This window comes from Ctenocephalides felis, unplaced genomic scaffold (genome assembly GCF_003426905.1).
Source record: "Ctenocephalides felis isolate EL2017-DRISC unplaced genomic scaffold, ASM342690v1 CF-g0.4_SCAFFOLD_01170, whole genome shotgun sequence".
Lineage (NCBI taxonomy): Eukaryota > Metazoa > Arthropoda > Insecta > Siphonaptera > Pulicidae > Ctenocephalides > Ctenocephalides felis.
This window is the reverse complement of record NW_020537324.1, coordinates 58,234,069-58,261,892: the sequence shown is the minus strand read 5'-3', so window position 1 is coordinate 58,261,892 and position 27,824 is coordinate 58,234,069. Positions and strand designations below refer to the sequence as shown.

The following is a 27,824-nucleotide window of genomic DNA, read 5'->3' as shown; positions in this document are numbered from 1 at the left end:
TTAAAAAAGAAAGAAATATAAACAAAATCGGATCTGCTTCTGAGGACTTCCTAATTTTGTCAGTTCTTTTCTTTATTAACTCGCCTTATAAACAAAAATATGTTTAAAGAAGTTCATTTTATTTATTTCCTTTTCGACGTAATATTTAAAAATATTTTTTGAACAATACATGGGATGAAGAAAACGTTTATACCATAATTCACAAAAAAACTTATATTTATTGAAGAATTACTTATAAAAATACAGCAAAATAAATTTATTCAAAATAATAACTGAAAGTTGCAATATAATTCCGGCAAATTAGTATTACGTATTACGTATTACGTATATGTTATTAAGTATACTAGAAAATTTCAATTGAGTTAATTTTAAATTCACTTAAATTCATTTTTGAGTCCCTCGAAACTAAACTGATATTATGAAGTTATTGAATAGAATATTACAAGGTACATACTTACAATCCAATAAGGCAATGATTACGAGTAATAAAATAATAATCAATAACGTTATAATTTAAGTTAGACAATAACTACTTCTTCTTGGATAGTGTTCGTTGTTTTTCAGCAAACTCTACCAGTTTTTCTTCGACTGCTAGCCCTTTCCTCCTACGAACAGCGTCCATGTAAGTTCTTGCTCTATTTGCGCTGTCGGCTTTTTCGCCGAAATGAAGGTACTCCTCTTCCGTCGAAGGGACCCAGTAAGGGTCAATATCTATAATCTTTAATTATAAATATTGTTAGTATTTTTCTGTGCATTAGGAAAAGAAATATAAAAGATTATAAAAACTCATAATGATGACTTAAGAAATTTAGATTTATTATATTATATTAGAATTACTTTAGTTCGGCTGGCTCGGGACCGATCCCTGTGTCGGACTATCGAAAATTCCGGACTATCAAGTGATAATTATAAAAACAATTAGTAGAAAATACAAATAACAAAGCTTATTTTACATTTATTAAATTTTAAACAAAAATTTGATGATTTCTAGCAGTTAGACGATTTCTAGTTTCTGATTGAAAATTAGTGTTACGTGTTTTCGTTTCTCTTCTTCTGAATAACAAGGCATAGTGGATATGCTTAGGTGTAACATACTAAAATTACTACATTCTACTATTAACTACTGATTTTTAATAATTTTTCAAACTAGACTCATAAATTTCTTGTCGTGTAAACTGAATGATAAGTTCTCTCCTAGGTACTTGGTTGGAACTTTTAATACAAAGTACAAAACTTGTTGATTATAGTATTTGCTGCCATAGTAGACATATTTGGGTATAACATACAAAAACACAACAATCTACTATTAACTACTGATTTTTAAAAATTTATTGAGCAGGATTCTTAAATTTTTTGTCGAGTAAACTTTATAATACGTTATCTCGCAGGTACTTTTTTAAAACTTTTAATAAAATCTGATAATAATGTACGAAATTTGTTGATTTAGCATTTGCTGTCATAGTAGACATATTTGGGTATAACATACTAAAAACACAACAATCTACTATAAACAACTGATTTTTAATCATTTTTTGAGCAGAACTCATAAATTTCTTGTCGAGTAAACTGTATAATACGTTATCTTGCAGGTACTTTTTTGAACTTTTAATAAAATCTGATAATAATGTACGAAATTTGTCGATTTTAGTATTTGGCGTCAAAATACAACAATCCACTATTAACTACTAATTTTTAATAATTTCCTAAACAATACTTAAATTTCTTATTAAAGTTTTGAAAACATGGTCACTGCAAAGTTTAGGTGGTAAAATCTACTGATATATGTGCACTGTGCCGCTGTGTTCAGAAGACTAAAATAAAAAAATACCGAATCCTTTTTAGAAAGTAAAGGCTACGTATTTCGTAGAACATACTTTGTTCATGAACCTTGACACAACGGAATTTACCATGAACACAACGATTACCGAGCACTAGCTAGTCCTTCCGAAGGATTCCAAGTCCAAGCCACCCCGAAAACGTTCTAATAGCCCTCTTACGTTTTTATTTGCTATAAAGGCACAGTTTTGAAAAAAAAATTGAAAAAATGCCAGTCTATTGAGTATTCTGAATAGTTGGGTGCCGGATTAAAGGACTTTGAAAGCACATGTTGAATCTCGATAAAATGCGAAACTAAATCTATATTCATAGTTGTATAGACTCAAGCATAATTACTAAAAAATTGGACTTTTGTGCCCCGCCTTACCTTATGTTGTAACCACAGATGAAGGTAGAAGATATTATTTGTAATAATAATAATAATATGAATATAAATAATGACATTTTTTTAAAGAAGTTTATCTGCGATATGTGCCCTAATTATATTTATGTGCAAGTGTTAAAAAACAGCTATTTCAATATCACAAACAGAAAATCTAGTTTTATTTATTCGTACTATAGATAAAAGTAATAAATATGAGTTATGAATCTGAGCATTGTAACAGAATGTGCAAATCGCAACGTATGTTACTTTATCACCTTTTCATCGGTAAAACAGGATTATACAGTATCCAGTAATTTAAATTAAATCTAAAGGTTATTTAGTTATAATCGTTCGCACTATGGAGACCAGATTTCTAGTGTGGGAGGCTGCGGACGCGCCAGAGGGCTTAGCCTGGTTTATAATCAGAACGGTGTGGGTGCGCATATTTCGACGCAAACACTTTATAACAAGATAAAATGAATAAATATCGTTATATATATATATATATATATATATATATAAATTAAATCCATATTGATAATAACTTATACGCACTTTCTTTAGTTTACGACTTTCTAGTGAATCAAGTCCAGATGCGACTTAGTACATAAATCTGTACCAAATTTAAAAAATAAAAACCTAAAAATAACATGATTTTTTCAGTGCATGTTAAAGGCCGATTACCTGGTAAAATAGACTCTAAATTGCGGTCTATTTTATTGGAGAATTGGTCTCTTACTCACAATAAGCTCACATGTTTGTATAAGCTCAAGCTTGAATGTGCGAGAGAGAAAATTTGGACTGAAAATGAGCGTAATGCGTTAGTTGTTTTGGTGTTATTTTTAAGTTTTTGTTTTTTTTAACCAAAATTTTTCAATAAAAAATTTATTAAGTATTTTACCGTTTCACAATCCTGATCCGCCAACTTTTGATGAAATTTGCCAGCACACTTTAGTACATTTTTTAAGGAGTGTCTCTCAAACTGGACGGATTTTAAAATGATTAAATTCATAGTTCAACAAAAAGTCTTTCCTCGTGAACTCCGGGCAATTTTGTTATTTTTTTTACTGCGGTCTTGGAAATGTTATGCACGTTGACAGTCAAATTTAGACAATTTAAACAGACATAAATAACACATTTGAACATTAATAAAAATTAACCACAATCACCAAAAATAGTCATAATTTCACCAAAGCTCTAGGTTGTACTTAAAAGCTCTTAATTCCCAAACAACGTGAGATAACTTTTTTTTCTATATTTTCAGGACAGTTGTGGTCAACACTGACACTCATTTTGGCTTAATGACGTTAAGTTCTGGGACACCATGCACACACGTATGCAAGTACATATATTCATTCATATATACACCACATAGCCATTTCATCATCTTCTTTATTTCAGTACAGCAATCAATATCGTATATTAATAATTCCTTTATGTTTGCTACAAATGCTTTTTGTCGAGTATCGATAATTTTATCGATATCGAAAAAGTTATCAAAACAAGCATAAATTGCTATACTTTAAATAAACTATTTGTTGAAACCTAGCTAGTCTACCTACTTTTGATACAATTAATGTGTATTTTGAATCAGTTTGATGGCCCGATCGAAATTCTTGCCTTGGAAAGATGGCTGGCAATTGAAATTTCCTTCTGACAATCTGGCTAATTCTATTACACCAATTTTAAGATTTAAGAAATTGTGAGTCAGTAATTTAATTTTGAAAATCTCTTTTTAGACGAATTTGGTAAAACACTGTATGGTGGAGTTGCTGGTCATAATAGAAACTATAAAACAGCGGTAAACCCCCATACTTTTAACTAAGTAGCAAATACAGTACATATCAATTAAAAATAAATATTTTTTATCCCCAAAAAATCCATTTTTACCTGATTTGGAGTAATTTACTCCGGTTCCCCGGCTGCTGCTCTAAAATATTACAAGCCTATGAAAAATGGTCTCTTGGTGCATTAAGGTGCACACTTAAATCGAATACATTTCTAAACACGTAAGTTGAATTTTAAAAATAAACTATTGAAAACTGTATCGTCACAGTTTTAAAAGTTGGTAAATCTGAATTGATTAAGTCAAATATTTACACATTTAGAAGTTGATGCAACTTGCTCAAGGAAAAATACCATTTATAACTAGTTTTATGACGCCTAATTCAGCCTATTGATTGATTGTTCTGTTCAGAAAACCAGACTACAAAACAATAATCTGAAATAAGCCTGATTATTGAAGGGTATAGATCATATAGCATCTCCAATTTATATATGTATATATATATATATATATATATATATGTGTGTGTGTGTGTGTGTGTTTATGAATCCTGCAGCAATATAACAAACAAAACCGTACTGCTAATGATGATCCGAGAACGGAATTCTAAAGATACAGTTTTTTCCCTTCGCTCTAAAGAAAACAATTAATTAAGGCTTGAAATGATCATAAAATCGATGATAAAAACGCGTTACGTCTCTCACTACAAATCATATTAGTCTGCGTCCCAATAAAAGGAAACTGCAAGAGAGATCGCTGAAACTTGGGATGTGTTAGCCAGATGGTAATAACCAGAAAGAATAACCGAGTGCTGCCACTCTCATAAATATTATAATGGATTCAGAAAAAAGGACGAGAGAAGACGAAAGAAGATGAAAAAGTAAAAAAAAATAAAAAAAATAAAAAAATAATAAAAAAGTAAAAGAATAACAACAACAAGGCAGAGGAACGCGTCGCGTCGTACGGCAGCCACAATTCAGAAGCCGATGCACAAGCCCAGAAGCTATCGGCAGGAGAGAAAATCTCTGATCGGACTAACGTATTTAAAATCACGAGAGAACCGATAAGCCGAGCATTCAAATGGCCTAACAGAGATGGACAAACTCATCTGAACTGATTAGTATTGTCGCTAATATCTAGTACAATTAATTAAAAACCAATTTACATCGCCATGTAAAATTTTCATAACTGAAAGCATGCCTTGGTGCAAAAATTATTACAAACCACCAGATACATATACAGAACCAAAGCATTTCAATTCGAAACAAACAGAATGAGGTAAATTTAATTTATTTAGCACAATTTTGTGCTAATTTATGAACTTCCCCTAGACTAGTTAATCACAAAAAACTCATTAAACCAGTACCAAACCAGTAAATTTGTTGGCTTATCTTACAAAAAAGTTCAGTTATCTGCAGTAAAATTAATAAATGCTTGGGAAATGCGCAGTTGCATTCCTACCTTAAATTAGAGTGAAAGATACCTGGAGATATCTTTTCGTTTCTACCCCTTTTGTACATTTTGGTATACCTTAGAAAAAATTAATGTATGTCGGTATATATATTTATGTTATGTGTGGATTCAATATTTTTTAACTTTTTATTTTAAAGTTCAATGTTAGAGTTCTGGATTTTAAAAAAAGTAAATCAATTATCTCGAATAAGCTTCAATTTTCATATGATCAATATTACAATATTCATCATAAACAAACGATAGAGGTTCACCACCGACATATCAAAAACAAATAAACTTAAGAATTTTCTAACAACAATATTTGAAAGTAAAAAGATATAAAACCAGTTATTACCTTGATTGAGCGGCTATGTTTAAATAAACGGGGTAAAAAGGACCACAGAACCTTTATCCTAACAAAGTTGTAAATAATAAAAAATTATAAACAAAAATATATTAAGTTAAAAAAAGCAATTTCACAAGATATGAATTAAGTAAATAGTTATTCCAATCCTGCTGATGAATATTTCTGACATAATAGCAAATGAAGATTATATCCTTTAAAATTAAATATAATACATTGGACCTATATGGCCCTGGCCATTCAATTTTATTTCGTATTTTATATAAAAAGGACCACATGACAAATTTTTGAAAAATAGGAAAAGAAACATTTTTCTATAATGATGAGGAGTTTTACTGGACATAGTCAAATAGTTGTTTGTTTTATATGTGTTACTTTTTGTAATATGATTAGTTTGGTTTTCACAATATAATTGCTCAAAGTCAAATTGGACCTTTGTGCCCCGCTCTACTCTATTGTTTTGTAAAATTGAAGTGACTATATGTTTATACCAAATTCGGAACGAAAACTTTTAGAAGTGGTGCGAGAGATTATATTTAACTATATTTTTGTATAAATGAGGCATAACAAATACTATTTAAGGGTACAATAAAAATCAGTTCAGATGAGAAATCTGATTCCGGGTTTTAGAAAAATCCAAGACGCAAGGTGCAATTCAGAACTTCTTCGACCAACTCGGAACTGTGGTCGTATACCATACAATTAGTTAAATATTATGGTCTAATTTGCAAAAACATGCAAATAACATTTATGTCAATAATACCCTCTATTAAAACATCAGTTCATTCAATGTTTAATAATACCTATCTGGTCATACGAAATAGAGCTTTGGGGCTTCTCTAGCAAATCTAATGTGACATTGGTACAACGGACCCAAGCAAAACTACTTAGAATGATGACAGGTGTAATTTGGTTTGTGAGAAATAAAGCTCTGCATAATGATCTGAAGGTGCTATTTATTAAGGACTTCATAAAAACAAAATCGACTAATCATCATCAAAAATTATAAAATCGCCTTAATTCACTCGTCGCTCCTCTGCTCCATACATCAGAATCGAGAAGACTAAAAAAATTATGGCTAAGTTAACTTAATCTAGTAAAATTGCATCAAATAGTACATATTCACTGGTGTAACTACAATATATAATTACATTTTAATGTGAACTAAATTGCAGATATGCAAATAGAATATTACTAATGTTCTGATTGTTATCAAAAAAAGGAATAAATAAAAAAAATCAATGTGACAGATATCAAACGAGGTCGGAGATATAACATTATTACTTGAAAACATGTATAATCAGATCAGTACAATTTTTAATAACAGGAAAACATGCTACATTTATAAAATATGCTGCATAACAAAGAAATATTGCATTTATCTTTAGTATTTGAGAAAGTAAAAAATAGGCGATCAGAAGCTCAATGAAATAGCTCATAACATTCTACAAAATATAAATTCAAAAATGATAAAGTAGTTGACATCTTTATGTTGACAAAATATTACAACTACACCATTTGATAACTGTTTCGGAAATATATAGTACAACAATTTGTAACATAATATTACTCCAATCGTTCACTAAAACATTTAAAAATCGATATCTTCCCAATCGAAAGTATGGCCATCCCTGTTGACTGATTGACTTTGGCGGGGCGAGGTGCGCGGCGAGAGCGAGGCGCGTGTTGCGGTGAAGCGTATTTCGGTAGCCAGGTGGAATTAGTTTTCTTGAGTTAAGGGACACGTTTTTTATCGCTTTTTTCATTTGTTTGGTTGAATTTCTTATGAGCTCAGGTACGAATTGGCGTAGGTGACACTTTTAATAAAATATTAACAAACAATTCATACAAACTCCACAATTTTGTCGATATGTTCACTAAACTTGGAATTATTTAATACAGTATCTTTGGAGTAATATGTTATCATATTATCAAATATATGTACAAATCAGATATATTTAGGATTTAGAATAAGAATAACACCGCCCTTCATGAAAAATAATTATTTGCGGTATGTATTTCCAGCTACCCCTTTAATTGCTTTTTTATTCCAATTTCAGTATCTATGTGTTATTCCCAAGCAAGAACAATTGCTTTTGATCGTATAATTTTTGTAAATTTAATAATAAAAATTTGCTTTGTTACTTCCTAGTGTTTACTACAAAGTTGCAAAGTTATTATCATAAAGAATCATAGACCTTATATTACATGAACTGGTAGTCGAGCGCAAAATAAGTGCTCAAACATAGAAGGGCATATGACGTTACATGTCTGAGCGAACATTGCCGACGACAATCGCGGTTGATTAAATGTCATATGTCATGTGTTTTATTATAATAATATAATGGCAATCGTGATGGCTGATGATTTAGTAAGAAATGACATTAATAATATTTAATAATATTTATCATAATAGTTAATTTAATTCAAATATTATCTGTGTTAGTTTTATTTCAATAATATGACAATGGTAATTGTGATGACCGATAATTTTGTAAGCAATTATATTAATAATATTTTCCCTGTGAAATAAATGTACATGAAATCGAATCCACCTGTTAAAATCGGTTTATATATTATAAGCCCTATGTAGGGCACGTAACATATGACCCATGACATTTAATCAATCGGGTGAGTCCGCGATTGTTGTCGACAATGTTTGTTCAGTAACATATGACATATGACATTTAATCAATCGGGTGAATCCGCAATTGTTGTCGGCAATGTTTGCTCAGACATGCGACGTATGAAATTTCTCAATAAGTCGACTTTATCTAAAATATTTAGAATAATAAGTAATATTTAGAATAATGTACTTCAAATCCGCTATTATAAATTTAAGTGCCTAGAAAGCTACTATAATATTGAATGCCACAATGCCAATGGATGCCCTGTTATAATAGAATTCCACAAAAATATTTTTAAGAAATATCCTTCTTCATATAAAGTTTCTAACATTTTCAAACAAAATGGAATCAAGTAGTTAGTTGGAAAATTGATCGATAAAATTCTAGAGTTAATTTTAAATGAAAAACTTCGAGCAAAACTGATGGTTTGTATTTACGCATTTTTTGTGGTTTCTATTCCAGTAATTCTTTCTAATTCGGCAAAATGGTTTTCCGATTTGCATTGAAAAATAGCTAGTTATCAGTTTAAAGGTATCAATTTATCTATGCTAGTTATATTGTTAAGCATATACTGGAAAATACTAATATCCGATCTACTTTATTATTCCTACTTTGGGACCGTCCATTAATCACCTGTGGCTTAAAAGGCTTAGGAGGGGGGGGGGAGGATGAGTTGACAAAAAATAATAAAAAATCACTTGCGGGAACCAGAGTATTTATGTTTATCTGAATCCAAAAATTTTAGGATTTTTTCTAGGTACAAATACACGTAATTTTCGGTGAGGGAGGGGGTTTAGTTTAATATAAATATCATCACGTTTCACAAAGAGGGAGAAAGGAGTCCAAAAATCCTTAAAAAACCGATCATATGATTAATGGGCCCAATTTTAAATTTAATCAGAAGTTGCTAAAACAATACACTAACATATTCAGGTATTAAAAGACACGAATACATGTTAACTCAATAATTAATACCAGACCAGCCAGACAGTTTACATTAATATCCTTTTCATTATATTATCAATATAATATTAATTATAGATGGTTAATAATCGGTCAGTTTAAACTTCTTGGTAAATATGTGATTATCCAAACGCTACTTTAAACAGTTGAATAACTCAAAGATGGATACAAGAAATTTGGTCATCATTGTAACCATAAAGTAAAAACTTAACTAATTGCCAAAATTTGTTTCTTCCGAATCGACAATCAAAAATTAATATCCATGTAGCAAATCACCGTAGGCGAAGAAGCCTGATTTGCTTCTGTTCAAAAGGCGACGCGATTCGAAGTAACCAATACGCCGTGAAAAGGAGCGGGACGGCTGAACGTTACAACAAATAACACAAAAAAATATTACATAACAACAATAAATTATGTGTTTTTTACCATCTCGATCCTTATATTATATTCTACCAGAGATGCTGGTTGGGTGCCCTCGTGCTCTCGTGTGTTCACCACGTACACAGAACTAAAACGACCGAGATTCCGGCCAGAAGGAAAAGACTAATATAAGTAAATGTGTCTCATTGACAGTAAATCATTCGTGGCATATAACCGACTTTTAACTGGAAAAGTCACAGATTTTTTGAGATAAAGAATTCTGTAACGGCACGAAGGGAAAAAATGTTGCTATTAATTATCTATTATTACTTTGTTTCTTGAATAATTCACGAATAGAATTAGAAGGCATCACAATGAAACAGTTCGAAATGAAATTTTGTTGTTGATATTGCTTTTTGATTTTGACTTTACTTTCATATACTCTACTCGTTTTACATGATTAACAGAAATACAATTTTAAAACAGATACTCCGTTTTCTCAAATACTGTCATCATTAGCACTTTTTTCCCCATATCACTGAAACGGCTGAACCCGCCTTTTCTAAAATCTAATCTTAGCAAATATCAAAAGTAAAATAAGAAATAAAAAAAACTTTTTAAAAAACACCATTTACATTAAAATAAGCATGTGAATAATAATCACAGTACCAATACAAAAGTAAGGTCATAAAGATCATCTTCTTGGGAAGACGAAGAATGCAGATGGCTGATGACTTACCCGAGAAAAAAAAATTCTAGAGCACGAAGCTAATTTAAATTCGATTCCTATTGATGGAAAAACGTGCTGATTAGTTTTTGGCAAAGACAGGTCCAGAAGATTTGAAGGGGCAAAAAGTGCAGAAACTGACAAATCAGTTTTTGAGAAAACTGAGCGTCCGATTTTATTGATTTAAAAAACAAAAGTACCATTTGGCACACATGATCATTAGGCATAAATTATCAGATATCTTATAGAGATTTCAGTAATAAGTATGATACTTGTTTTTATGATGGAAGCAGAATTTTGAAAAATAAAATGAATATAAGTGTATAAAAAGTGATTAATGGTAATAAGATAGTAATAGGAATAATAAACAAGGGAGGAAAAGAAATTCATTGATTAAATTTTGTTTATTTACTTTTCTGTAAAGATATATAAGTTACTAGCTGACCCGGCAAACGTTGTTTAGCTAACTATGATATATTCTAAACAATTTCTAGAGAATCAAAAAAAATAATACTTTAAGTGTATAAGGATGTGTTGTTTGAATGCTCTATATTTTGTCAATACAATCAAACTGGAAGTTTTATACACTTTCTATAGAAAACATGGTATAATCCAACCCAAGTCATTTTTGGTCTTTCGACTTATCGATTACGTTTCAAGTTTTTCAGATTCTTTTTTGATTTAGGATTTTATGTATAATTGTAAATAATGCTACTGAGCTTATACAAAATTTTAAAATTTCTGCGAGGAGAGATAGAAAATGAATTAAGTATTTCTCCTTTGACCTGCTTTTTGAAAAGTTTCAAGTAACATTCGATAAATTGAAGTAAATTTAATAAAAAGTATATATGTAGAGCAGGGCGAGGCACAAAGGTCCAATTTGACTTTGAGCAAATATAAACTATATTATGAAAAGCAAACCAATTATGTCAAAACAAATAACGCATTTCAAACGAACAATTATCTGACTACGTTCAGATTCAGTTTAAAACTGCCAGCTACTTCATCATTGTAGAAATGTGCTCTTTAGCTGTCTTTCAAAAAATTGCTATCTAGACCTTTTTACCACATAGACAGGGTAACTTGGAACGGCCAGGTGGCAAACAGGTTTAATGTCTCATTTTAATTTTAAATGTATTTTACAAAATAATTACACTTTTAACTAATGCTAAAAAACTACCAACGGAAGAAAATACTTTTATTATGGATTTTCAAAGATAACAGTTTATCTCCAGATAGCAAAGTCATAAGAATCAAGGTTATAGCCGGTTATACATCTTTTTCTCTCTACTTTTCAATTCCTTGTTAAACAAAGCTTAACTTTACTTTTTTTTGTTTTTGACACATAGCTGGTGGACCTTTTTAACCCCGAACCTTCATATATTACTATCTATTCTTCGATAAATTCTGCGAAATTATAACTGGGAAAATGTTATTCGGCAAAATGTCTTTTTGATCGATACCAAATTTAGGTTTTGAATTTAAATAACATAAATAAAAAATAATATAACCTAAAAAATGTTTTATAAATACCAATGAGTATACAATTTTACAGATGAGATCTATCAGAGCACCGTGTTTGAGAAAAATATGATTTGCAAAAAAGAGTGCTACAATGCCAAAAAGTGCATTTTCATATTAACATTTCAAAAAAGTTGATATTTTCAGTTTCTTGTAACTTGCGGCCCGTTTACTAACGTTTTTATATATAAATAAAACTACAAACAAAGCTACTTACTACAATTTAATTATAATTAAATAATATTCATGTAAAATATCCTATTGAACGTAATTGAACATCATCTGTCAGAAACGTTTGACATTTCACGGATTAGCAACCGTCCATTGTTTTATTCAGCTCACGCTTCTACAAAAATTTTCAAATTAAAAATAAAAAAGTTTTTACGCGGATTTGCAATAATTTCTCACCTTTTGGACTTTCTCTGGATTGGCACAAATTTTTCAAGACTAGGACTGGCCAAATCGATTCAGCCGTTTTCGAGTTTTATTCGCACATTTGAAAGAGAGCTCCATTTTTATATATATAAGTTATAGTATTTATAAAAATCTATTTAAAAACATTTAACATTCCTCAAATATTTCATTACGGTACGAGAAGTTCCAGCAATTTGCCTTGAGGCACGATGCTACACACCACTAGCTAACTATAGTGATAAAATTTAGTGTACAAAAAGTAGACACATCTATTCTGTATCATGAAAGTAAAAAAAAGTCTTTGTAGTCTATCCAGGATCGATGATGTTCATTTTAACCATTAATGATTTATTATTTTAATCATCAAATATGTGTTACGTGGTTACGTAGATATTAAAAGTAAAAATTCATCGTATGCTTCACATTATTTTATTTTATGGTCATTTAACGACGGATGTTAAAAATGTTTTAATAATTCCGAGTCAGATCGCGACATTATTCTTAGTATCCGCGTTGAAGATGCCAACATGCCGAGCAGGTACAAGGCAGCAATCTTTTCCTTCGAGGTTGCATTTTGCTCCAAGAAAACAAATTTCCAAGTAAGAATTAAGTTAATATAATCGTCCGACGGTAATCGTGCATGTCAGATATTCTTGCTCTGATACCGAATTCTGAGTAAACATCAAACACACTTTATTAAGTGTTCACCAGATCTGATTAAAAAAATAATCTAAATTAAAAGCATGCGATGTATTTAAAGCATTTTTAGAATTCTGATCAAAGATATACTCAGGTGCGCTGAGTTAAATTACCGATGGCTTGTTGCATCTGATTGATTGGTTCTAATTTGGCATGAACCAGCTTTGCTATTTCGCAAATGATCCAAAAAGTTTATACGAAATAAAATGAAGTTTTTCTCATATATTTTGTATAACGAGGTTCTAGAATTATTTTGAAAGATAAAATAATAGGTATATGATAGAGAAACAAATAGATAATGCATACTTATTAAGAAACTAGTTTTAATTTCGCTTTAAGGTAAATTGCATAAATCTTCCTATATGTGATAATAAGATGTGTGGGGCAACATTTTATTCTTTATTAAATTTTTAAAACTGATTCGCATTTGGTAGACCTATAATTTTTTTTGCAAAATAAACGGTTGAAATTTAATTATTAAGACATATCGGGAACTTTTAATTTCTTCTTGTTCTTATTCGAACAGATCTTACAACTATTTTTTGCGAAATATCAAATGATAAGCACTCAATTGTAAAGATTTAGATAAAATTTCTTTTCCCAAAGTTTTACCAAGCCTTTGCTCATTTGTTTGGTATTATAAATTACAATTTCAGTATCCCATTGCAATTCAGTTTAATATCAAGAAATGTATTTTTAGAACGATCTCTGTTTTACATATTGCGTGGGCATCCGCTGCTAAAATATTGGGACTGATAAAGATTCGACATACTTACGATAAGCCTTTAAACACTTGAACATCCGATGTGTCTAATGCTTTTCTATTTTGAATAACCATGCTTGATTAACAGAGAATTTCAAGATTAATTTACACAAGAAACTCAATATCAGTACTAAACTGGGAATTGCCATACACAACAAAATTATACTTTTAATCATCATAATTTACACCTTGCCGACGCTTTTTTAATGTTCGAATGGTATGCGTTCTAGTAGTCAAATAGGTATTACAATTATAATATCTCGGTATATTTTTTATTAATTAATAAAACTTAATAACGAGTTTGAAAGAGCCAAAATATAAAACTTACAGAAACTTACAACAAACATTAAATCGGTAAATTTATTCTCCATTCTAAAACACTTCTTATGCTTTATTAGCTAATGCTCTTAAATAACACCCTTTATTAGCTTTATTTAATTTCATATATAATATTGTCACATTTGCGAAATACTTCTGAAAAATTGTGTAAAATCAATATTTATTAGTTTTAAAAGTTTTGTGAGTAAGCAGTAACATATTTTGTAAAAATGAATTTTGGGAAAATGTACCTTTTATCATGCTAGGTATGGTTCTTTACTTGCGATATATGAGGATTTAACTATTGTATTCTATCCCATCATTAGAAGTAATGATTACAAGCATAATTAAAATGATCTTTATTACTAAAATGATTATTGTAAACAAAGGTGACATGACGATTTCATTTGCTTCGTTATTGATAATTGAGGAAGTATTAACCTTCACATGATTGATTACTCATACCTTGTGTTATTGTTGAATTATATTTAATGGAACTATTAAACACTACATAAATATATTCACAAAAATAGGAATTCACTAGGATTAAATTTTAAATTATATTCAATTCTACTATTTTTATACTTTGTTCTAATGATGTCTTTTTAATTTTTTTATATTTTTGATTATAAGAATTGCTTGCAAGTAAAAATAGCCCTTCGTGCTCATGGCCGTTTTAAATTGAATTATATTATTTAATAGCAATATTAGAATCTATCAAATATAATTTAGTTAACCATTGGGTTGCAATTTTCTACCCATATAGAAGGAAAAGTTCGAGCACAACAGCTCATAGCAAGGAAGCTCCGATTGATGTACAAATAGGAATGTATAAAAAAAAAAATTATTTCTTATATTCCATTTCTGTGTTTACAATCACAATATTCATGTTTATGATAGCTTAAAATTTTCTTTATTACTCATAAATATTGTCTACCAGCCCTTTTCCAAAACAAATGTCAGTTCCCGTATTCGGCGTCATCGTAAGCAATAAATTCTTTGCTTACACTTATTGCACCGGAAGCAACGATTAATTCTGCAAATGGCTCATTAGAGATGCATACAAAAATTCGACAAGGTAAATTATTTTGTCTGGCAAGGTAAATTATTTAGTTTTATTGCAGCACTTATCGAAATTGACGAGTTCTTTTCGACGTATGTCATAACTGAGACGACCGTTTTAGCATTTCTCTTGCAAGACGTTTATTAAATTGCTTGAGGAATTTTTATAATAGAGAAACAAAACTTGCGTTTTTTTAATTCCATATGTTTACCGACTGCCAAAAATTACAGAAATAAAATTCATGAGAAAGAAAGGTCACCCGCACCCCTAACTCACTTGAAGCAGTGATCTATTACACTTGGTACATCGCTACAACAATCAAAACTAACGCACTAATTACTAACTTTTTAAGTATGTCATTTCTTTTTTTTTCAACTTTCCCTAGGGCAAGTTATTGTAATCGTCCAAAAATCAAAATTGAAATTTTTTACATTTCTTCATGTCTCGAAGGTTTCTGAACATTTTGGCATACCTCAGAAAAAATTGATGTGTGTATGTATGTATGTATGGATACAATTTTTCGTCCACGTTTTCGAGCGCACGGATCAACCGATTTGAATGAAAAGAACTTAACTCTAGTAAAACGTCGTACCCATATGTTATATTATATTATATTACATATGTTCTCAAGAAAATCTTGCCATGCAAAAAAGTTAGAAACTCATTTATTCATTTTAACAAAAAGCGGTAAGAAAAGAAACATGACATATACAGATATTGCATTATAGCAAATAATCGTGATTGTTCGTTGAAACACAGGATATTGAATCAGCATAAATTTTGCTCTAACAGCAATTACAATAAGAAGTACGAAGAGGAAATACTGGAAGCAATATCCGGAATCAAATTCGATTAAGTAATACCGACGCAGGATGCATTTAATTGCAAAAAAGTGCAATCGAATGACTGTCAAAAGTTTTCAGCCGTCGTCACTATGAGAAAATAAATGCATTCTTCGTACAATAATAGTATGACCCAAAGTATAAGATTAAACAAAACATTTTCATTTAGACCTTAATATCTTAAGTTCAAAGAAACTGACAACCTTGATGAGACACCTCTTGAATTTTCTCTGCAATAAAATAATATAATCGATGATAAGATCAAGAAATTGAAAAAATATCTTATAAACGACAAGATTTTAACTTTAACAAACTTTTGCAACCGTAGAACATAAGAGTTTTTTAAGTAATAAATAGATGAACTAGATGTAAGCGACATTTTGCCTTAAGGCAAGTTGCTAAATCTTCTCGATTTGGGTATATAATCAGGATTAATAAAAATGGAGATTCAGCTATTTTTCAAAATGTTACTATAGAAAATTGAAGTTAACCCGACACGATCCACTATTTCAAGCTTTAATGAATTATTATAATTGAACCACTTTTTTAAGCCCTTAATCAAAAACCGTAAAAATGTCAACAATTAATAAAAATAGCTCGAATGATCTTCACCAAGAACTTTTTTAGCAAAACCTTGGATTTGTTTGTCAGTTGCTGCAAATTCTAAGAAAATAGCTCAGTTTATATTTTTGCAAAAGCAAACAACGCGAGTACTTATCAAATTTCAACTAATAGCTTTTAAATCTTTGAAATTTAAAGTAGTCGTTTTTGAAAAAACGTCGACGTAAGGTCAAATTTTTATTAACATACACATAGTTTTTCCAAATTTTGATCTCAAACGATTCAGAACGACTTAAAACGTGAAAGAACTTAAAATTATTGGCAAAGATATAATTCTCCTTCGGGAGCTTAATAAATTTGTTACTTGTAATTGCAAAAACTTGTAATTTGCATAATTACTTTCAGCTGTATGGCAATTGAAAATGTTCAAACATTTATAGCACGAGATTTAATTGAACAAATTTAATAATCACTTTACAAATTATAGATTTTCATATAAAATTGTAGAAAATTGATAAATATAGAATTTCGTTAAAAGATTGAAAATGGTTGGTTACGATGTATTGGAGTTGTTTGCAGTTATTAATATCAAAAGTTTAGGTGATGAATGTGGGGCATTTTCTAGTAGATACTAAGAATGTTCGTCTTTAACACGTTGATTGCTACGATAACATCAGAAAAAATTTCATACGGGCCATGCTAACTTCATTAGATAAATTAGTAAAAATGTATCAAGAACACTTAATTGGGTATAAAAAGGTCCAATTTGACTTTGAGTAACTATATTGAAAAAACCAAACAAACAACTATGTTCAGTAAAACTCCCAGCTAATATAGCCAAATACATCATTGTATAGCTAAATACATCAATGTGTTCCTTTTGTTGTTTTTCAAAAATTTGTAACCTGGTCCTTTTTATCCATTAGGCGGAGTAAATTGTGAAAAAATTTTGTTTGCCAAAATTCTTGGAAAAACACTATTTTATGTGATACATATATGACTGATATAGCCCTATATTAAAACTTTTTTTCGCAATGCAATATAGTCGAATATGACTGACATGGCGTAGAACTTCTTAGCATCAGATACATTTGACTGACATGGTAATTAACGTGAAAATATAAGAAAATTTTTAATATAAAAAACTTATAGGTTCAATCGGCACGAAACGTCATTTTGAAGTTCCAAAGAATATCATTTACATGCAGGTAAAAACTGAATGAAATCAAAACAATAAAATGTGTACTCACTTCCCAATGACTGAACATAAGCTGAGGACTAGCTAATCCGCTGGTCTGTTTGCGGATCTCCTGGGCAAATCGGAAGCTCTCAACCACCGGAAGCACAGCGGTCACGTCGAAACTTCCGGAGCCTAGGGTCATATCGCCCGACAGGATGCGTCCGTGCCGTCTGCCCAACACGGCGTACAGTTTACCTGAAAAAAAAAAAAAATTATTAGAGCAGGAATGAATTTTATATTTATTATTGTTGCCATAAAAAATATAATTCAGTCAGATATATCATTTCGTCATGGTTTTAGTTTAGTTTTAAAAAGATTTTGATTTTAAAGTATATTAAAGTAGAATTTATATCTTGAAGAAACATCTTCAAGATATAAATATATACACTCATATTAAATTTATAACTACTAAAGATTAAAAGTATAAACAAATTGTAACGATGTTAAAATTAATCACCGAAAAACAACTACAATATGATTAATAAATTAACACATACAGAAAAAATAAATATAAAACTATTCAAAAGCTTAATGACATTTTTTATATTTCATTTTCAACTGCAATCAGAACTTCCACCCTGCTACAATCGAACTCCTTCCATGCTACATTTAGACTTTTTTAATATTAATAATAATTTATCTAATTTAATTTATCACATATGTAAATCGTATAATTTATTATTCATCATATTTAATTAATCTAATAGTGATCATACATTATTTAATTAAATGCAGAAAGGACTATTTTCACGTACAAACGTATTTTCGATCTAGATATTCAAGTGAAAATAATTATCGGTACTGTTCGATATTAGGTTGTTCGTAATGGGGATCGAACACGGGCCTACTGGCATATGCTTGATAAATTATTATTAGATATTTAAATATTATCATAATTCATATATTCTTGTAGCACCTTAATAGTATCTTATTATTGACAATGAAAATGACTATTAATTATTTATTGAACCTGTAGTTGGATTTAAATTATTCAAACATCAAGTGTATATTTTTTAGCGATATTTGATATAAAATTCCTCATTAAAAGTACTTCTGAAGATTCATCAAAGAAAGGAATTCATAAAGTAATAATTAGGAATTAGAATTTTCGCTTGCCCTATAATTTTGTTATAGCAATTTCATATAGTAAATTAAACTTTTTTGCAATTGCATGGTTCAAAATTCAAAATTCAAATATCAATTGTTGACATGTAAGCAAGAAATATATTATTTAATATATAATTAGGATGTTTTATTCTTATCATTTTAAGAATCTTATGCTTTTTGTGTTTACTTCATTGAGTGAATAAAATTAAAAGCTTTAGAAATATGTCAGTTCAAAAATATAGAAATAGAAAAAATAGTTGTTAGGATTGAAATAATTATATTTAACTCAATTCATACTATTATGTAAATGCAATAAAAATAAAAGTATAATTTATAATGATTTTCAAAGTAACTTCTTGCATAAATTTTGCTTAATAAAATTAAAAGCTCTCATGTAAACACAAATCCAGATATCATAAAATGAAACTGATATCAGCAACTAATTTTTGAAAGGGCTTTAATAATAAATGTTCCCGTTTTAAAAGTTCAGAATGAGAATAGAATATTGATTTACTGAAATCATTGTACGCAAAAATAAACTGCAATTTAATGACATTAAATTCGGACCTGGAATTAACAAAAAAGGACATATCATTCAAACGAACCTTGTTAAAATCTATGTAAACAGTAATTAAAGTCAATAAATAAATTAGCATTGTGACGAGAATAGTTTCACAGATAGGAGACGGTCATATTTGTTTTGGCTTTTAGCTGCAGACTAACGGATTTGAACAATTTTGCCTTAAAAATTTCACTGAACTATTAAGGATACTTACAAATATTGTAAATAAGTGCAAAAGGAAATGAATTGCATTTCTGATTTTATGATATCTGATTTTTGTAAACTTTTTTTCTAAATGACAGAAGATTTGTGTTTCCACTTGTCGTAAAATAAAAAGGATCTATTTTGTCTGAAATATGTCGGCCAAGAGTATAGACAGCGTTTAAGTTATATAGAGTTTTGGAAATATACTTGATCAACAAATATAAAACTTAACTAATCTTACAGTTATTAATTAGTTCAAGTTAAAAATCAGTAAGCGAGAATTTGTAATTATATTTATCATGCAAAGGCACAAACTGCCTTAAAAATCACTTAACTCCACGAAAGAAAAAAATAACGGCAAAAAACAGTTCGCATAATTAATGCATCTCGCCTTAAAGAATTTTGGAATGTGTACAATCATTTCGATACATAAAAGTTAATTTATCACAATCAGACAAGTTGATATTAGACCCATGGTATTTTTTCCATAAAGTCTGATCTGCTGATGTATCTAATACGCTTATGTATCGTAAATTATCAGCTTTTTTAAATTGATGAACAAAAAATATGCAGAGCTGTATAATTCTGATCCGAGATTTATACATGCAATCAGCTTATCAATTTGAATATTTGCAATTAGGAAAACAAATCGCGGTGTTAATTCATGCTACAATGTGTAAACCAACTTTTGATGTCCATGTGATGATAAATAACATAAAAAATCAATGTAATAATACTTAAATTAATGAATTATCGATAACCGGAACATAAGTGTGAGCTTTTATGTGTGTATTTGACCTTATTGTCGATGTTTGCTCAAAAACGGCTAAACCGATTTCAAAATTTTGAAATAGACTCATGGATTTGGAAATGTATTTGAATTCTGATCGAATAAAAACCATTCGATGTAACTCGATGTCAAATTTGGCCATGGCAGGGATCCGAACTGATTACGTTACCGTTGGGCCAATATATAAATATAAATCAAAAATATTTTTTCCAAACCAGAAAGATTTGTACAATCTGGTTTGTGTACAGAAACTACACTATGGAAGAAACTCTTCCTTTAAAACCAATTTCTGAATTTCAATACTGCCATAATGTACGATATGAATATAACCATAAATTACAGCATATTCTTTATATTGAATTCGCTTTATAGTATATTTAGTCTTGGATCAGTTGATGTAGTAAATAAGTGTAGGTCGCAAGAAATGCGATATCAAAGCTTTTATTGCTCTCGATCGCATAATTTATTCGCAATTAAGATAATAAATGCGACAGCCAATAACCATAAATGAAAACAAAACCTGTGACAAACTGCTACTTGCTAAAGAACTCGTATGACTACAACGAGGCAGTGGCGCGTGCTCAACAAGAAAGATGAATATTATATTTTTTAGTTTATTTGCTTACAATTTATTTTTATTTTTATGTTGAATATTCATAAATGTTCGTGAACACTATCAGACAAATTGATATAAGAGATCTCAGCAAATATTTTTGAAAATTGTCCATTAGCTTATAAACATATAAGCGCACACATTTCCAGATACAAATTTATACAAATGAAAACGAATAACAATTACATAAATATTCTATATGAAAATAAACAAACAAAAAGCAAATGAAGAAGTATTGAGAAGAGTCGGTAAAAAAGGACTCTACTGAGCACAATCCTGAAAAGAAAAGGAAACTGGATTGGATCCGTTATGCAAAAACAGTGCCTCCTGCACGATGAAGTCGAGAGTAAAATAGAAGGACTGAGAGGAATGGGAAGAAGAAGAATGCAAATGATTGACGACTTAAGAGAAGAGATAATACAGAGAACTGAAAGTCGTTGCGCGGGATCAAGAGGCATGGAAGCAGAAGTTTGGAAAGGAAAATACATAAAAAGAAAAACAAAAGAACAAATGTAAAAAAGAAGGGGGAGGGGGGTAGTGGTAATGGGAATAATGGACAACAAAGGGTAGGGGAATCATTTATTTGTGGTGGCTATCACACTATGGACCTGCCTTCTGGCAGACTATCATTTATTATAAAAATAAAATTAACTTATTCCATATCTCATTAGCTTATTAACGTTTTCTTGTCTTTCTGAATAGATTATTTTGAATTATTTGAAAAAAGTATGTGTGTGTGCATGTGAGAAGATATGTAAAAAAACGGCTGCATCGATTTTAAAAACTTAAAAGCCGTTCGATATAACTCGACAAGGACTTGTGTTGATTTTTGCACGAAGATCGGCCTAACCAAATCTTTGTAATTAACAGAAAAGTGCCCGCAATTCTAAATCAATTTTGAAAACTAAACTGACCGAAAGATATTGAATAGGAATCCTGTTGCTTAGATTTTGGTAAAAATCGGCCAAAGTGTTTCTTCGTAATTAAATGTCGTTAAAAATGATTATAGAGATTGGTTATAATTGATTATAGAGATCATACTAAACATACTTAAATTTTGCGTCTCTACGACAAGCGGTTTAATTTAAAAATTCATCGAAGTTTGAAAAAATATAAAAAAAGTGTCAAAATTATTGTGAGTATTGTGAGTAAGTATTATGAGTTAAAACTTGAATTTCATAAACGCTTTTTCAAAAAAAACGGCTAAACAGATTTCACAAATTTAAACCAACGAAACTCGATAAGGAGGAGTCGCAACTTTGGAATAAGCAAAAAGTGCTTTTATGTAACCGTTTTTGGAACAGGCAAAATTCTTGCTATATTAAGTTGAAAAATTTATGCATTATCCACAGAAAATAATTAATAATCATGTAATTAAATTCTTTATATCTGTGTCACCTAATGAGCAGTCCACAAAACTTCTTTAATTGTATAAACTATGTTACGATTAACTTAAATAATTCAATAATATCAAGTACTACGTACATGAGGAATATGCAATCGTGCTAGTATTTTCTTATGCTTAATATTTGACATAATATTTTATTAAGCTTCTTCAAAAAATGTTTAGACGTATGTAATAAAATTTAACATGGTTATAAAGTTCATAAAGCGCAAAACAGTCCTACAAAAATTGGTTGAATTACAGATATTATAATATACGATTGAAAGATATCAATTGAAAATCGCAATATTCAGTCAAAGCGGAAAACTTTATTTTCAAAATGAACAATTAATTTTTTTATTCAAATAGCTAAATCCTAATTTTGGTTTATTAAGTCAATTATTACACATAATCGGGAAGTTCATGCAACTTGCCTTAAGACAAAAAGCCACTTCAAACTTGTTTATTTCACTATCAACTCATTTAAAATAAAATAGTTTCAAATATATTTTTTCAATAAATAAGGAAATATTGAAGTAAAGTACATAAATAACTGGGTTATTTGCTTTAATAAAAAAATTGTAACACAAGTACCAAGACATGGGCTGTATAAATCAGAATATCATACAAAATTAAAAATGCAGTTTCGAAATTTTCTTTTACAATGTGCTTTAGATGAATTTTAAATGATGACTCGTGCTGTGCTGTGAAATATGAATTTCCAGTAGATATAATTAAATAATAATAATTCGTACGCCACTGTCCAGAATAGTAGAAATGTTATATTAATCTTCGCAGTACTGACTACTGGAATTATAAAGGAAATGAATGTACAAGAAAATAATGCTAAAACCATGCACGTTTGTGAAATAGTCCGGAAGTGCGGCTGTGTTTTTGTATTGGCTCACATTTCCTTCCATTTTTTATCATTTACGGAAACACTAAGACATTGCGGTAACAACTAAGAATATTATGGGACCGACAAAAATAATGACGGTTTGAAATTTAGCGAACAGTTGTTCTAAGAATCGCACAAAAAATCAATAAAAATCGCTGCATCGTAAACAACGATAGTTTACTTAAACTATGCCACCTATGCAGATGCTTCTGATTAACTATCCAGGCGAACGCAGGATACAGGATATTATATTAGTCTCGAAGGATCCCTAGATAAGTTCTTCATATTTTCTTAATGCCTAAAATAAATGTGTCAACGAAAGTTGTTTTTTACGATAGAACTTTTTAGGTGATTATGTACGTGATGAAATAATATACAAATTGTTCAGTTACCAAAAATCGTTAGTCTTGAGCAACTTTTGATTTCTTCCTTCCTGTTGCATTATGAGGCAGCCATAAATAGTTGCGACATGAGTATTGACTATAAGTGCATAGTGCATAGTTGCAAGGAAGGAAGTATCATTAGTATGAAGCACTTAATTTTGTTAAAAAATGTATGAAGGAAAATGACAAGTTCTTACCTACTGCCGAAGTTAAATATGAATTTACTTAAATTCATACACAGAGTGTAAGTTATCTTATTTTTTAATATCATAAATCCTATAATATTCCGGCAAATATAATCCGGCAACCTTCTGGTCAATTACCCCAAATGGGGCTAGAAATGTAACTTTTGAGGGTAAAAAGTATATTTATTTGATATTTACTGTACCTGCTACGTAGTTGTTCATATGGAGGTAATCTCTCTTCGTCATGAGGTAACACAAATTGAGGCAAAAATATTTTGGGGTGTCAATTAGAGATGTTTTCCGACCGGTGCTCTAACCACTAAGCCACGGAAAAGCCCTAGTATAAATAAACATAATTGTGACGATCAAAATCGTTGTAAAATGCAATGAAGTTTTAATTAAAATAAGTTTTACAGAACCGCAAGAATATCCAGGATTAATCTTTTCCTAAATACATATAAATCTTGGAATTAGCGAGTGGAAAGTGTTGATACTCAAAAGCAAAGTAATAATTCGTTCTATTCATTTCTAATTAAATAACAATCAAAACATAATTTTCTCTAATAAGTAGTCCTGTATCATAGTTAATGATATCGAATACGAGTGATTTAGATAACACTAGAATGAATAAAAATTATGTTAAATAAATAAAGAACTAAAGGGCTATTCATTTTATGTGACATGTTTTATAGTGTTCCAATTCATATCCTTACATCGAAGATAAAAGGTAAACAACTATTTAAAACATATAATTACTTTAGACGAATAAAGGACGAAGGAAGAAAGGGTTATTAAATTTATGTGACATGTTTATAGTTTTCTAATTCATGTCCTTACTTCAAAAATAAAACGCAAACTATTATTTGAAAAAAAAAAATAGATACAAGTTTAACATATTATTTTATGTATTTTATATGTATGCCATCCAAAGATATTTCTTGCAATTAATAACAAAATTTAATGACTAATAAAATATTTATAGAAATTTATTTATTTTGCAGTTAAAATGCCGTTTGTATGAAATTAAAGAAACCTATTATTTTAGCAAGATACTAATAAATTCAAATTTTTATTCATTAACTGCCGGTAGGTTATAGTAATCGGCCAAAAATCGAAAATGAAAATTTTTGCAAAGATTTCTGAACATTATTAAAAAAAATTGATGTGTATGTATGGGTGTATGTAGTATGTATGTATGTATGGATAAATTTTTTGGTCGACGTTTTCGGGAGCACCGGTCAACCGATTTGAAAAAGCATTCGATTCATATTGATGAGGAGACATGCTGATTAGTTTTTGGCAAAGTTGGTCCAACCGTTTTGGAGATACGAAGCAAAGAGTGCAGAAAATAGAAAACGATATTTTGAGAGTACGGAGCATCAGATTTGAATAATGTAAATTTTCCCCATCATTTCAATTCGAAATGATGGGGAGAAGTGGTTTTTAGATTTTGATAGAGGCTGGTCCAGCCGTTCCAGAGATATAGAGCTAAATGTACAAAAAATGACAATTTTTAAGAGGACTAAGAAAGAAACATCCGATTTAAGTGATTTAAAAAACTTGCTGCTTGTGTTGACAAAACGCAATTGCTTTTGGAAAAAAAAATTGTTTCATTTCAACTTTTGTTTTTTTTTCAAACAAAATTTTTTTTGTATATCGAAAATAATTCAGATTTAAAAAAATGAAATTTTGAAATAAAAAAAAATTATTTTCTCAACCAAAAACTAATCATTTCTTCACACCGTCAACGCAATAAATGTTAGTTGAATCATCCTAAACAAGATGATCCGTTCCTCTCAATAACTGCTATTTTTTGCACTTTTTGCTCCATTTCTCCGAAACGGTTGGACCTGTCTTTGCCAAAAACTATAGATTATAAACGATAAACGTTTATAAATAAAAGAGAACAACAAAAAATCGCAAGAATGTAGATGTACCTACAAAAAGAAAAAAATGTAAAAAAATTGAACAACCAACACGTGCCAATAGAATTTCCTCCTATATTAACACATTATTTGAAAGAAAGCTTTAGCATGCGATCAGTCAGAAGCCTCTCGAAACTCGAAAGAACCCTTGTCGAACACGTAAGCCGTCGGTAAACAATCGAAACTGAAGCACCGAGCACGTGAAAACTATTATCATAAGTGTGTCTACCTCATTCATTGAACGGTTACGAAATTTCTTTTGTCCCTGCGACGAACAACCAGATTTATAATATAACAAGACCTTCGTTCAGGTACTCGAAATTTTGGATCTGGTCTTGATCTGCGAGCAGGTGGAGGTGAGAAACAGATCGATGATCAAAATCTCGATGTAATAGACTATAAATAACTTATTACTTCATTATTTCTTTATTTCGGTAACGCTAATCTACTATATATAGTTCATTTTAAGAATACAATATCACACGTAAATGGTCATAAGTGGCTCGTCCCGAAGGTGAAATGCGAAATCATCAGAAGGCGGGAAGGGCAAATTGCTGAATTAATATTTGATTCGATAAGTTGTTTTTAGATAATTTTATAAAGTTACCAATTTGTGAGAGATATTGTAATAATTTATTAATATTATATATAGGATTCAAGTTGGCCAAAGAATGCTCCAAAATATTTATTAAGATCATTCGATGGCGAGGGTGATATTTTTTCAATATTTATGGGCCGATTCTGTCGCACAACAGACCAATGTTATGGCAAGGTCATTTACGCTCCAACTTCCATACATTATGCTCTTGAATCATATTGAATACTGTCAAAATGTTATGTATCTGCTGTGTATTCAGGCGTTTTACACATAAACTGCAACTTGTATGTTATGAAGCTGGGTCAGAAAGAACCTGTTATCTAAGATCGTTTTTTTGACATTTGTCCGGTTTATAAGTTAAGTTTTCTACCTGACAACCTAAAAAACGCCTGACTGCAAAGTAACTACATGGCTTTTATCAATATTTAGTATGGAAAGTTCTTCATAGCATAGCCTTGCCATAACATTGATCTGTTATGCGACAGAATCGGTCCATTAATATTTTGTCTCACAGAAAGATGGAGCAAACAAGTAATTCTAATGTGTTCATACTCTTCGTCCTGATGTTTTATTGTCAAATAAAGGTTGTTGACAAATATAGAATGATTTACCAAATCAAATTTATCATTCTTATTAAAAACTGTAAAATAGTATCTATAATGATATATAAGTGGCAAGATTAATACCAAATTGCTCGATTGATTAAGTTATAAGTATATCTGAGAAGTCGTTACCAGTCAATTTTGTAAAGTTCCCAATTTGTAAGAAAGATATTGTAATATAATTTGTTGCTTTGTTGACGAAACTGTATCATAATTTCCCAAAATATGTTTTTTAAATTTCATTAAAAACTATAGAATAGTATAATATGATAGGAGGAAAATCTATTGACACGTGCTTATGAAATCACTAAATGAACGTGCAGTCAAGAAAATTTCTATAAAATGTCATTAGATCTATAGAAATAATGATAGTCAATGAATAAATACTTGAATTTATAGGTAAGTGACTTTGTATAAATAATAAAATTTTGAAAAGAATAGCTTCATTTAATTGTACACGGACGATATTTCAATTGTAAATAAATTTATTTAAGACACTATTTTAACGAATTAATGCCAGTATTTTGAATTTAATATAAAGCTGATTGAAAGGTACACATTGAAACTTATGATAAGATAATGGCTAATTTGTAAACAAAAGACTAAATAAATTAACATATATAAAAACTTACAATACTGATAAGTTTCCTGGATCATTTTATTACTTAAGTCA

The 27,824-nt window shown here is 29.8% G+C and overlaps 1 protein-coding gene across 1 annotated transcript in view; it reads right to left on the bottom strand.

The window, feature by feature from the left end:
• The window catches only part of LOC113368175 (elongation factor-like GTPase 1), a 42,858-nt gene extending 24,786 nt beyond the window's left edge, over positions 1-18,072 (bottom strand). Inside the window, exon 1 of the mRNA XM_026609743.1 lies at positions 17,911-18,072. Coding sequence (XP_026465528.1) covers positions 17,911-18,042 — 132 coding nt within the window. The 5' untranslated portion in view covers positions 18,043-18,072. The remainder of the gene's footprint in view (positions 1-17,910) is intronic.
• Positions 18,073-27,824: the final 9,752 nt, after the last annotated feature.